This window comes from Leiobunum rupestre, chromosome 10 (genome assembly GCF_980474605.1).
Source record: "Leiobunum rupestre chromosome 10, qqLeiRupe1.1.hap1, whole genome shotgun sequence".
Taxonomy (NCBI): Eukaryota; Metazoa; Arthropoda; class Arachnida; order Opiliones; family Sclerosomatidae; genus Leiobunum; species Leiobunum rupestre.
The window spans coordinates 31,730,428-31,745,168 of record NC_143393.1 but is presented as its reverse complement, the minus strand read 5'-3'; the positions used below and the strand labels follow the sequence as shown (position 1 = coordinate 31,745,168).

Here is a 14,741-nt window from a genome sequence, read left to right as displayed (position 1 = left end):
AGGACGGCACTTTTCGATGCGTTAAAGTTCATACCATATTTGTCAACCCATTCAACGACACTATCCAAGTCCAATTGCATGTTAGCCCTATTTTGACCAGAATCGACGTTATTGGCTAACTTACGCGTCGTTAGTGTCATCAGCAAACAAGTGTGGAGCGGAGTGCTTGATATTCTTAGGTAGGGAGTTTATGAAGATAGAAAATAACAGTGGTCCAATACTGTGCCCTGAGGAACACCACTGAGTGTAGAACGTAGCGAAGAAGAGCAGCCCTTGAGGACTACACGGTGAAATCGACCTTCAATAATATCACCTAACCAACGTAAGGCCATATCACAAATCCCAGCTTCCGAGAGAGACCGCACGGTTCATATCCAGAAAAATAATGTCCAGAGGTGAACCGCTGTCGAGCCAGCTAACGTAATCAAGCGTTCCTGATAGAAGATTGGAATTACAGGAGTGATGGGATCTGAAACCGTGTTGGGCATCAGATAGAAAATTTGATTCCGTGAGAAAATCTTCAGTCTGGGCCTTAGATATGTGCTCACATACTCGAGAAATCTGGCTCGTTTTGGTAATGGGCCTATAGTTTTCCTTCTTAGTCCGTGAACCCTTTTTATGAATAGGAGTGATAGTGGCAAATTTCCAGTCTTGATGTACTTTCCCCAAGGAAAAGCTAAGATTGAATAGCGTAGACGGAGGCCTACAGATAGAGTGGGCAGTAGCTTTTGAGAGAGCAGGATGAAGGCCATCTGGACCAGCGGACTGTAAAGTGCTGACATTTCGTAGTAAGCGAAAGACATCTTGAGGAGTGCTACTGAAGATATGCAGTGATTGATAAGGAACCGTAGGAGCAACAACGGTTGGAGCTGGAGGTACATTGGAGGACACATCAGTAAAATAGTCATTTAACGTTTCAGCAATTGTCGGAATATCAGTGGTCAAGGAACCATCTGCGAGTGACATTTCCACAGTAAATGTGAGGTTCTCAACTTACGCACATGACTCCAAAAGACCTTGGAGTTCAAAGATATCTGTTCGGTTAAATGTTTTTCTTCTCTACGTTTGTATTTTCGTGACGCATTGATAAAAGCATTACGCAACTGTTTATATTTAGAGTGAAATTCCGCAAGTTTATCAGGATTAGTTTTGTTTTTTCTCTTAGCTTGCACATAAATAATCCAAGCATTCAATTTATGCCTACGGGACATAGCTAATCTTGCATGGGTGTGCTTATTCGGCACATTAGGAGTACGAAAGGGTATGCATTTTTCAATACCACGATGGAATATATTTTTTAATGAGTCCCAAATAAGGTCAATATTATTTGACGAGAAAGTGTCCGACCAGTCGATGGCTAGGAGGTAGGAGTTAAATGCATCATAGTTTCCCTTGAAGAAATTACGGCATAAGCGTTGGGGAAAAGATGACTGGCGAACAGGGAACAAAAGTTTAAACTGTATAACTACATGATCGCTTCGTCCAATCGGAGAACCATGATCCAAGTCGAAAACCAGGTCAGGTTCCAGAGTAAAAATTAAATCAAGCGTATTGCTGGTCACACTTGGGCCACCAAACCGAGAAGCCTCAAGTACATGTTGAAATAGGCCATAATCGTTGGTAAATTCCAATAAGGCGCGAGCAGCGACAGAACATTGGTTCGATGGCAGCGAAACATTCCAATTTAGGCCAGGGTAGAAATCGCAAAAAATGATAACGGTAAACTCTGGTCTATAATAAACGAGGTGATTAAACCTAATTCTAAAGATAAGTGTAAAATTAAAAATATCGATGTACAAGGTATTATCTACAACGTGGAAGAACACCCGCATGAAATAGCGAACTCGTTTAATAATTACTTATCGGGTGTTGGTCAAAATTTGGCTGATAAAATTACGAATTCGAGAGACTTAGCACAACTAGAAAAATTCACCCATAATTTAAACTGTAACCGTGATAGAGGTAGTTCTTTTTACCTCAATCCGGTCAATCCAAACGACGTTAACAAATGTATAAGTTCTCTAAAAAATTCCAATGCCTTAGGAATTGATAACATAAATGCATTTATTATTAAAAAAATACAACCACATGTTATATACCCAATAACCCATATAGTTAATTTAAGTTTAAGTACTAGTACCTTCCCTATGCAATGTAAAACCGCGTTAATTACTCCAATCTTTAAGACTGGTGCCCCAACAATTATTTCTAATTACAGACCTATATCCGTACTAAACTGTTTATCAAAAATTATTGAGAAATGTGTTAAAATACAATTAGATAACTACCTCTTAAAATTTAAATTAATTTCAACGAACCAATTCGGATTTCGAAAAGTTTTAAGTACAAATAATGCACTACACTCTTTTCATAATTTTATTATAAATTCATTAGACAAAAATGTTAAAGTCCTCGCGGTTTTTCTAGATTTGGCCAAGGCTTTCGATACCGTGAGTCACCAACGAATATTTGAAAAACTTGAACGATTTGGTATAAACGGACATACTTTACATTGGTTTAAAAGTTACCTTAATAATAGAAATGCCAGAGTGAAAATAAAAGACATAGTCGGTAATGTAGAGACATATCACTTTGGTATCCCTCAAGGGACAGTCTTGGGCCCTGTTTTATTTACCATCTATATAAATGATATGCTAGACAGGGGCGTATCAGATCTAACCGTTGCATATGCGGATGATACTGTTCAGGTATTCGTTGGTGACTCGTGGGTCGAAGTATTCAAGAAGACCAATCTAGGACTCATTGATACCAAAAATTGGTTGGACCTAAACTTATTAAGTCTAAACGCGGAAAAGACCAACTACCTAACCTTTTCTTTGACAAAAGCAGGTGAAACATCTATTGACAGCCTGAAATTACATAGAAATGTTAATTGCGTATCCCATTGAACAGTGTTTCATGTATTTGTCCAAAAATTAAAAAGTCGGAGTCAGTCAAATATCTTGGTGTAATAGTAGATAAAAATTTAAATTGGTCTAATCACATAAAATATACATAAAAAAGGATACGATCCGCACTATTTGGGTTGAGTCTATTGCGAGACCTTTTAAGTACACTCTGTTTAAAAAGTCTTCAACAGGTGAAATTTTTGCCCTCTTTTTAATTCTGCTAGAAAACTATAATAGATAGATCTATGAAACCAATTGCAACTATTATTTATTTTCCAATATCTATCGTTATTTATCGGTTTCATCTGCCAAAAATTAATAGTTTAGGCGGGTACCGTCAAAACTCATTTTTTACAACTTTTTAAATATTGGTTCTACGGCACTGACTCGCGCGTTTTTGAATTCAGAATGGTTGATTCTTATTTAGAAAGTAGAAAAATTATCCCTCTACAACCAACGGTTGAGAAGTTATCGCGTTTATAAACTTTCGTTGAAACTAGGAAACAACTAAAATGCATCCAGCGATTATTAATAACGCAGCTTCGACAGCGATTCAACAACATTGAAAATATAATTATTTAAAGGCCGGTTTAAAAAATCGAAATTTCTAGGACAACTTGGCAAGTGGTTTTAAGAATATTCTTTTTTATGCGCTAAAGCTTTTAAAAAGCTATATGCGTTATAAATTGTTTATAATAATTGTTAACACAATTTTAAACCAGCCTTTATTTAAATATATATTGTTGGATCGCTGTCGAAGTTGCGTTATTAATAATCGCTTGATGCATTTTAGGTGTTTCCTAGTTTCGACGAAAGTTTGTTGGTTGTAGAGGGATAATTTTTCCACTTTCTACATATGAATCAACAATTGTGAATTCAAAAACGCGCGAGTCATTGCCGTAGAACCAATATTTAAAAATTTGTCAAAAATGAGTTTTGACGGTACCCGGCTAAAATATTAATTTTTGGCAGACGAAACCGATAAATAACGAAAGATATTGGAAAATAAATAATAGTTGCAATTGGTTTCATCGATCTATCTATTATAGTTTTCTAGCATAATTAAAAAGAGGGCAAAAATTTCACCTGTTGAAGACTTTTTAAACAGAGTGTACATCAAGCCTGTGGACTGTATATTTCAGTCTAGTTCAATCTATATTGAATTACGGTTTAATATGTTGGGGTAGTGCCTGCAGCTCCCGTTTGAACATAATAGAAGTGTTACAAAATCGATGTGCTAGGCTATGTCTAAAGAAACCTTGGAACTATCCAACCAATTTGTTATACGAAGAGTTAGATATATTACCTTTAAAGAAATTATTCTATAAATTGCATAAATTGCTTTATTATAAAAAAAAAACTGGTGAGAATTCTAACGTTGTTTCCCTTATGTCGACAAGGTTTACAACCCAGCAGAAAGTAAAAATACCACTTTGTAATAAAACTAAAACTCAAAGAAATGCAGAATTTTTAGGATTGAAACTGTACAATAAGTTAGACATTAGACTTAGAAATTTAAATACTTTTGAAAAATTTCGCAGAGAAATTGATATACTTTTTAAATCTTCCGAATATTATTATAATAATATATATATATACAATTATAGATTACTAAACCTTTAATATGTCTCTTGTTGATATTGTACTTGTTGACCACTGTAACTATAAATATTTAACTTATATTAACTATTAGCATTTGTAAATAATCCCCCCTCTTCGAAACAAGCAGTGCGCTTAGTGAGGAGGGGTCACACGCTAATTATTCATTTCTTATTGTTATTAATTATTGTGTGATTTATAATAAATAAAAAAAGTTAAAGTCTCCTAATAACAGCAAATTGAAATTGTTGGTTGCGCAGTAGCGCAGAGCCTTTTTAATTACCGTCAATATTTCTTCGTGGTTGGTATAGGTGGGGGAGCGATATATTAGACAAATCAATAGACAGCTTTAATCGTTAAGGCATTTAAATGCAAAAAATTCTAGTCCTAGAGTAGCTGACCACGTATCTTCAAGCACACTGTCGATAAGTGGACCGACGGAGGTAATATAATCCGTTGAGACATAAATAGCTACTCCTCCACCACGCTTGCTACGGTCGCGATCACGACGAAAAAGGGAGAAAATCTCAATGCTAATTTCACTATCAGGGATGTCACTAGTAAGCCAAGTTTCAGTTATGGCAGCAATTTTGATAAATGGAAAAATGCAACGAGTTAACTCCGTAAAGTTATATTTGTGAAGGCTACGGATGTTGGTGAGAATGACAGAGACATAGTTAGAAAATGGGCTGACAGAAGGCGCATTTGAAAATTTGGGACCTGAAGGAATGAAGGGTACAGCTATAGGGGGTTCAACGTGCTAGAAACAATTTGAACTAAACTACTATTACAGTTAAAATCACAGGTTTTCCGAGTAGATTGTTTAGACAGAGCATTGCCAGTAATAGTTTCAAGGTCAGTAGAAGGAAAGTGAGGGCGAGGCTCCGATCCCAGGTTCAGGTTTAGGTTCGGGATCGAGATCCGGGATTTAAAGGATGAAATGGGGGTAAAATCGTCAAAAAGTCAATGTATTTAGGGTATTTCTCGCGACGATTTGTTTTCCCGTATATCAACATATTGTGTCCAGGCCAGCTTGTTCATTTATCTACGCTTATCTCGAAAGATACTTGAACGTATATCTTATCGCGTTTTATCGTACGGAATAAGTTGAAATGATGTAAAAATTGATAACCTAGGCGGCGCGTGCGCAGATTACCCCGGGGGACACGGTTAATTTGAATTTAAGAGTGTTTTGACGTCATTGAATATTCGTTGTTAAAGTAGAATGGAAATATTTTTAAACTTCATTTTAATATCATTGTAGTACTTGAACCAATCTCACGAGTATTTCTTAAAACGAATATCTCGATCGCGTTTTATCGTACGAAATAAGTGGAAATTATGTAAGTTGTATGATTAATAACCTAGGCAGGAAGATAGCGCGCGCGTGCGCGGATTACCTGGGAGGCGCGGATTGCCCGGGCGCGCGGTTAATTTGAATTTAAAACATGGATTCCCTCTCCGAAATAATTCATGTACCCAAAATTGGACCGCAAGTTTTTTTTCTTTTTAGGGGAATCTCTATGGGAGTTTAACATTACAATAAAGCTAATAGGTCCAGTTTGGGGTACTTTTGGTCCGAAATGGGGTACATAGGGCCGAAAATGGTGACTTTGGTCGTTTTAAGGGTACTTTTGGTAATTTGGTCCATTTTTGGGTACATCAGAAAAGCAGTTGGAAAAACGAAGAGCCTTTTTTTTCCACCCATCTCCAAACTCCAAAAATGTATTGCTTTAATTTATTTATCGCTTCCGTAGGTATGAAATAAGATAAAAACCACTTACCTATATTTTAATTACGGTAAATTAAAAATACTTAATTAGTGTACTAAGTTACGTTTAAAAGAACCTTTTGTAACAATTCCAATATGTAAATATAGGTAAGAGACAAGGCTACCATCTATAGAAGCGTTTTACAGTTCATTTAAAAATCTATTTTTTTTTAAATCATCATCTCGTTCGTAATTGCCTTTCTATCTCTTCAATTTTAAAAGTATCCTAATTAATTCTATATTTTTAACATTAACAAGTCTCCAAATTATACTAACTTTTAACCAATTTTCCCCAATTGTACTAATTTTTAACAGAATTTCCTAAATTATTCTAATTTTAACATAAGCCAACTTAATTTCAAAACTATTGTCTATTTATGAAAATTGAGTTTTGTACGTATTTTGAATCGTTTCATTTTTATCCCTAAAATGGGTGATTTGTAGGAAATTTATATTATTTTTATTGGCTTTACGATATTTCAAGTTAATTTATAAATTTTATAAATGCCCCCACACTCTCGATCTAGCTCCCTACTATACGTGTCCATTTATAATATCAAAATTGAACCGTCATGAATAATCCATATAAACGTAAAAGACGCGGGCGTCTTGAAGTCCAAGTTTCGTTTCCACTGAAATAGAAACAACAAGAGGAAAGGGTCTTTCTGGTGACCTAACATTTAACATTGCTGGACGTTTTATATTTATTGTGTTCTGTTACTTATAGTCATATGGATTTCCATTCATTCGAGGAAGTTAGTGAAATAGTGGAAGAGTATAATAGGACGAGGTTAGATATGCAAGAAATAAAAGAACATTTGGACGAAATAAAAAAGCATTTAAAAAAGTGGGAATTGAAGTTAGAAGAAGTTTGTCAAAGGGAAATTGTACTGAGAAATAAAGTTAAAGATATAAAAACAAATACAATTGGATTGAAAATATTGCAAGATAGTTTGAAGGGAGCAGAGAAGTAAAGGGATAATATTGTATGTCATTTATTGGCTTAAGACCTGTTAAATAAAATATGAAATAAAATAAAATATAAAATAAAATATGAAATAAAATAAAATATGAAATAAAATAAAATATGAAATAAAATAAAATATGAAATAAAATAAAATGTAAGTAGGAATACTCGGTGATAATTCTTAACTTTGTCTTAACTTTGTCTTAATGTATGTATTTTATAGGAATTGTTCATTTCCTGTGTCTGCTGACAAAGGGTTAATCGTTTATTTTATAAATTAATTTATTAAATTAAAAAAAATATATATAAATATAATAAAAAGTAAATTACATAAATCCATCGGAATTGATTTGCGGGTGTTCGGGGATTTGATAAACATCGTTAACATTTCTTATTGGACGAGGGTACGTACGTTATAATGCTATATAAAAATAATTTTTATCTAATTGTGGTAAAAAAAAAATAGAAAAAATGTAAATAACTTCTAAAAAGTTTTGAAAAGGTTTTGATATATTTCAAAATAAAATACCGGAGGACGCGGTTAATTTGAATTTAAGAGTGTTTTGACGTCATTGAATATTCGTTGTTAAAGTAGAATGGAAACATTTTTAAACTTCATTTTAATATCATTGTAGTACTTAAATATGCTTGGCACTTGAATCTATATCACGAGTATTTTTTTTTAAACGAATATTTCAAGTTTAAGTATGAGAAACGTATCGTTCTCAAGTATTGTAATTGTACACGTGATTCCGTATGAGGACCGGATAAATTCCTATATACGTAACGCGATACACTTCAAAATGCGTATACGTAGAATGGAATTAATTTTAAACCCCATTTTAATAAGTAATATATCGAAGATCAATAATTTCAGAGTATAAAAAGGGAAAACCGTATAATAGTTAGACCAGATTTCGAAAGTTCACCATCTGTATTATATTGGAAGTGACTCCGAGGAATCTTAAAATGTAAGTAGGAATACTCGGTGATAATTCTTAACTTTGTCTTAATGTATGTATTTTATAGGAATTGTTCATTTCCTGTGTCTGCTGACAAAGGGTTAATCGTTTATTTTATAAATTAATTTATTAAATTAAAAAATATATAAATATAATAAAAAGTAAATTACATAAATCCATCGGAATTGATTTGCGGGTGTTCGGGGATTTGATAAACATCGTTAACATTTCTTATTGGACGAGGGTACGTACGTTATAATGCTATATAAAAATAATTTTTATCTAATTGTGGTAAAAAAAAATAGAAAAAATGTAAATAACTTATAAAAAGTTTTAAAAAAGTTTTGATATATTTCAAAATAAAATATAAAGAATAAAGAAATTATACACTAAGGTTCATAGTATAGCTAAATATTAGTTATTATTTCTATAGTGAAATGGCATCGAATAATCTTCGATCTTTATCTGGAGAAATTGATACACCTTCATCTATTACAAATTCGGTAATCTATATAAATAAAATAGTTTTGTATTTATATTATATAGTTACATAAGTAATTATTTTATTTATATTTAGATAATCGGAAGTAATAATGAATCTATTGAATCCAATGTAAAGAAAATGCATCAAGATATTAACTTGGAAAATCCAAAAGATGATTCACCAGTAAGCAGTATTCAGATAATTAAAAATCATAAACAAAAACCGACTGATTACGGTGCACCAAGAGATTATATTTGTATATCTTCGAAAAAAGGTGAATCATTAAACATCAACAATGCGGTAATTTACTTATAATATATTTTATATGAAAATAATTAAAGGTTTTATAAATGATTAATTTATATTATAGATTATAGGTGGATCTAATAGCAAAATAGTATACGTCCAGGTAAAGTATTGTTTTATTTAGAAGTTTAAATTTTAAGTTAATGGTTTATTTTAGAATAACTATATGTTAAATGATTTATTTTAGAATAGCGTTGATACATATGGTGGTAGGACAACATTATAAAGTAGGTATATTGATTTAAAAAAAAACTATCGATTAATTAAACAATTTAATAATATTTTTACATAGCTTCGATAGTATCCAGAGATTGTACGATTGTTATTACAAAATGAAACTAATTTATTTTATAATCTAATTTGAATTATTTATCAATAAATATAAAAAATTGTTTTGTTTTGTATTTAAATGTACACATTTTCATGCAAAAAAACGTTTTTTTATCATTTTCTAGTAAGCGATTGTAAATTAGTTATTTTAACTCTTGCTAATTCTAATTCCTAGCCATTGTATTAGTAAGCAGATTTTTGCTCGATCCATTGTTACGTTTGTTATATTTTGTGTGATATGGTTAATGAAAATAAAAAAGGTCTCGACTAGCTCATTTCAAATGGGTATACGAATACGTTAAATTACATTCCGATATACAAATATATACTCTTTACGTTCAATACGTTTAAATAGCTTTCTAAAATGTAAATATAGGTAGTAAAATACTGCAAAAGCCTCTGACTCTACGTTCAATACGTTAAAATAGATTTCAATACGTAAATATAGGTGAAAAAATACTAAAAAAACACGCATACTATTATTTTTTTTTAATTTTTGGAAATACACAACATCCCCCAGTTACTTCGCAATATGATGAACTGGCTGCTCTCTTTGTCCCTAACATATCACAATTTAAACACAAATATATGCGTGGTAATGCTTTTAATACACCTGGTGGAATTCTTATACTTAAAATTCTTTTAGATTGGAAATAAACAGCTTTACGATACTTCAGCTACCTAAATACGTAAAAATATTCCCTTCTCTATTTATTGTAAATACCGTTACGAGTGCTGAACCTGGAGAACACTGGGTTCTAATATATTTTTCTAAACATAAAAATTGTGAATTCATGGATTCCTTTGGAAACCCGCCAGATTATTTTAAATTTAATGACTTTATTGAACGAAACAGTAAAACTGTAACTTTTAATTCTAATCAATTACAGAGTAATTCTAGTAATACGTGTGGAGCATTCTGTATCTATTTTGCTATAAACAGGTGTAAAGGAATAGAAATGTATAACATTGTGTCTAGGTTTAAGAAAGATAAATATGTAAACGATAAAATGATTAAAGAGTTCATGTGCAAAATGTATTCAATAAAATAATTTTTTTACAATTTATAGCAATAGCAGTTTTTTTTTTATATATACATAAATACAAGCATTCATTATAATTTTTCAATATCTTTATGACCGTGCGCTAATGTACGAACCCCGCAGGGTAGAATGTATCTCTTATCATCATTTGGTGATAAACAAAGTTTTCTAGTATTTAAAGTAAATAGTTCATGCTTGAAACTAGCTATACGCATCATCTCGGCTGACATGGTTTCTTGATTAAAAAGACAACGTTCATAGTCTTCGTGGCGGATGACGTTTCTAATAACGTTCATGGCAACGCCCTTACAAACCTTTTTATGGTTTAAAATTGACTCTAAAGATTTCCCCAATCGCAACTCCTTTTCTATCTCTTCAGCGGTCTTAGACTCCCCGTACAATTTAATAGAATAAAGCTTTGGACGAAGTCCTACAAAGCTTTGAATTAACTGCGAATTTGTCTCGTCTTTAAAATAACCGAGAGCTTTTTTATTCTGATTAGAATGAAGGAAATGCGAAGGTGGATAATCAGAGAAGTCAAAGCGGTTTTTATGAACTTCAAAGTCTTTATAAACATCATCCGTCTTAATGTTGTACGTTAGACTGTCTGTAAATATTTTATATATTAGTACTATTTAAATAAAAAATGCATATTAAATTAAATTACCAGTGTCTGTAAATAATAGTGATGCTTTGTCCCCGTACGTATTTTTTATGAATCCATAATGGAACCGATACATGAGCTCCTTGGATAAATCTAGAATGGTGAATCCGGTAAATATAGGCCGGTTAAGAACAATTTTGGCTCTCTTCTTATGAGCGCCGGCTAACTCTTCATTAAAGATGGTAAAGTGTTCAAACTGCGGGGAACTTGTAACTTTTAACATTCTTTCTGGTTTATGAATCAACTCGAAATTTATATGCTTCCGTAAATTTTCCATTGTTTTTCTAAAGAATTAAATGAAGTAAGGGAAAAAACAGCAATAAATTATTTAAATTGATTTACCCGAAAACAGAGTTAACCATTAGTTTCCAGAAATTCTTTTCAAATGAACTCTTGGATAATTTCCTCTGTTCAGTGTTGAATCTAACATATTTTTCTAACCATTTTCCTTGAGTGAAGGTTAGAGCTCGATGAACCTTGGTTATTTTCAAACCTAATTCTACATAATATTTTAAATTGCGGTAATGTACTATGTATTTCTCTTTATTATTTAAATTAGGAAGAAGTTTTGGTAGACTTTGATTCTCCTTAATATTTAATTTTCCTAAGAGATCTTTGGAGTATGGAGATAGCATATCATGTGTAATAACTTTAGATTCCGCCGCTACTGGGAGATCGTTATGTAAGTCATGCAACTCTGGAGGATATTCAAGATCCACCTGCAAAGGAAACAATTCTTTAAAAATATAATTCAATAATTATAACACTTGTTATTTACCTCTAAAATGTATCCGTTTTCAACGTTATTGGGAATACTCAGAATATTTTCACAGAGTGTTTGCAAATCATCCTCCTGAACCCACTGGAAGTCGCCTAGCGGTAGTGGTTCACACATAACAGCACCGTACAAATTATTAGCATCTTCAATTAAGTTAAATTAAGTTAATTAATATAATTAAAATTAAAATAATTAAAATAAAAAATATATATTTTTTTTTTATTTATTTTTTTTTTAAATGTAAATTACCTAAATAGCATATATAACTGCTCTCTTTAGACGAATCATATGTGTCGGGCATGTATTTGTTATTCGCTTCAGAATAACGAGTTGAGATCATTGAAACACCGCCTCGAATACCTAAAAATTCAATGTAAATACAAAAATATTTAAAATATCAAAAAGCGTTACCCTTTTCAATAAATAAGTGTTGATCTATATCAAGTATGAGATCGAGGTGAACATCGGTCATCTTCAAAGCTGCTTGCCAGGCTAAACCTGGTGCGGTGTAAGCGTGAGCGGGATCTAATTTATAATGAGTTATAGATAATGTTCTAAAATTTTCAAAAACGTCGGCTAAGAGCAACGCATCGCTTTTCACATAGAGGTCGGTGTATTCCCCTACGAAAACCGAGGTTAAGAGATTTGAAATATTTATACTATAGTAATTTTACCTAATGTTTGAATATTAAACGCTGTCCAAACATTTTGGGCGTGTAAATAATCAGATTCTAAAATATTTTGATTTTTCAATGAACTGAAAAACGCTTCTCTAGGTGGCAGCATCGTCTCGTCAAATTTCTTTTCATCGTCCATATACTCGTACGGGTAGACTCCCTTCCGCAAAAGCAGTTGAACTTTATCACTTTCAAAATATTTCTTAACAATCTGAAATTTACTGGCTCCTTCCAAAACGAGATTAGATACTAGAGCATCGAGGCTATCGCTTAGAAATCGATAAGAGTCTAAAAACCTAAATCTCCCTAAAAATAATAATAAAATTACTGTTAAGGTTAAATCCATAATTAAATATATTTTACCTAGTTTGAGTGAAATATAATTTTCGCTAGTGGAAGGAATACAGTCAAGTGTCTGTTCCTTAAAATGACCAATCTCCTGACATATAAGATGTAAATCGTATCTATGAAGATTTATTATTATTAGGTTTATTTCCTGGATAATTAACTTAATAAATTCACCTGCTAAGGTTATGAAGGAAAATAGGGATAAATTCTGGAACTTTCTTTTGAAGATTACAGAGGTTATGCGCTGGCCCCCTATATTTACCGCTGAAATGACAATGATCTCGAACAGCGGGCATATTTCCCTGATTTAGCTGTTTCTGACAAATGTAGCAATGCGTAGCAGCTAGAAACTGTTCCTCCTCCTCCGGGGTAATAATCATTGGTACATTGGTCTCAATGAGTTCCATCAACTCCTTCTCTAATTCTAGAATAGACTCCAGAAATCTTCGAGTTGCATCTTGACCTCGATAGCAATCGGTTCGAACAGGTACACCTATAAGTCTTCTCTTATAATATATCTAAAAGGGAATTTTGCCAAATAACTTACCGTTAGGTCCAACAAGCACCCACGAATACGCGCAGCTGATGTGCATGTTTACTTTGCTGGTATTTAAATCGGGATCTAGATCACATCCTTGAACTCTCGGTAGGATTGCTTCAAAATCGGCGTAAAATACATACTGCACCTAATAATTTCATTTCATTAAGAGTTAAATTAAATAATTTTTATTTTTACTTTTTCCGTCCACTCATATTTATCAAAATAAAGCGTCTTCTTCTTGGTAGGGAAAACTGTTTTTTGGACGCCGTGGGTGACGCATTCTTCGATATGCGCATCACGTCGCTGTTCAGCGTTGTTTCCGCTGAATCGGTGAAGACACATTCTAATGCAGAAAATAATTAGTAGATTGCAAACTAATATATATTGGAAACTAAATTACCTGCAATAATAACTTGTATTTCTGTGTTTTGTTAGATGCTGTAGCAGTTTTCCTAGGTCTCGTATAAGACAGTAATGTCTATTCCCATCGTCAATATCTTTAGTTTCGTCGGTGATGTATAGCAAATCAACCTCCCTTTCATTACAACACTTGTTGGCGCTTACGTAAAGGGGGAATATGTCTCCCGAAAAGCCGAACACAGATATTGATAAATTATTCATTAATTCAAATTTTTTAAGTTCCGTAGCGTTTAATTTGAAAGGAAAAGATATATCACTGGTATCAAGTTCGTTTTCATAAGGTGTATATTTGGAAACACTGTTAGGGTGATGAAACTTAGAAACTGGGTGAAGTTTAGCTAGAATTGACCAGAGAAAACATTTCTCATCATTTTCGTTTCTAATATTAAGAATCGCGTGACGTCGAGATAGTTTTTCAGGTAGTTCCATATATGATGACCCCCGCAACGGTTGGTAAGATGCTACATTTAATTCTACATACAGAACACGGTCAATTACCCAACCCGATCCTATCAAAAATATAATGTTTTAGTTCAAAATATAACTTAAATATAAATTTTAGTACATACCTGTCGCTTCAAAGTTTTCCGCTGCTGACTGTATTGTTTCAATACAGTCATTCAGCTGGTCTTCAATTACATCGAGCGTTAATGTTGTTTGCATAGTGCTCCGGAAATAGGGTCTCACTTCCGCACTTTGCTCTTCACCTCCCAAAGGTCTCATATAAATCGATCTTACGAGTAAGAACCACTTAATTCCACGTTTACTAGCAAGTCTTTCCATTAGAAATTTACGAAAAGCAGCTCGATAACGTCCAATAAACATAGCCGCATCAATATCATAGTCCTCGGCATTGTAACGGATAGATGCTAACGTATCATTCAAGGCCTGGACCATACTTGGGGATGCTGGTGGTGTTTCATCAAGTATTGATGAGGCAGG

General features: G+C 32.9%; 1 protein-coding gene across 1 annotated transcript; it reads right to left on the bottom strand.

Annotated features, from left to right (window-relative positions):
• Positions 1-333: 333 nt before the first annotated feature.
• LOC149925396 (uncharacterized) lies at positions 334-13,721 on the bottom strand. Its single transcript, XM_090161744.1, has 11 exons — positions 13,575-13,721; positions 13,386-13,524; positions 13,161-13,331; positions 12,488-12,796; positions 12,225-12,434; positions 12,063-12,173; positions 11,814-11,956; positions 11,669-11,754; positions 11,039-11,319; positions 10,583-10,978; positions 334-953 (listed from the first exon to the last, which is right to left on the bottom strand). The coding sequence occupies exons 1-11, from the start codon at positions 13,719-13,721 to the stop codon at positions 334-336; spliced, it is 2,613 nt and encodes an 870-aa protein (XP_090017870.1).
• Between the last annotated feature and the right edge of the window lie 1,020 nt (positions 13,722-14,741).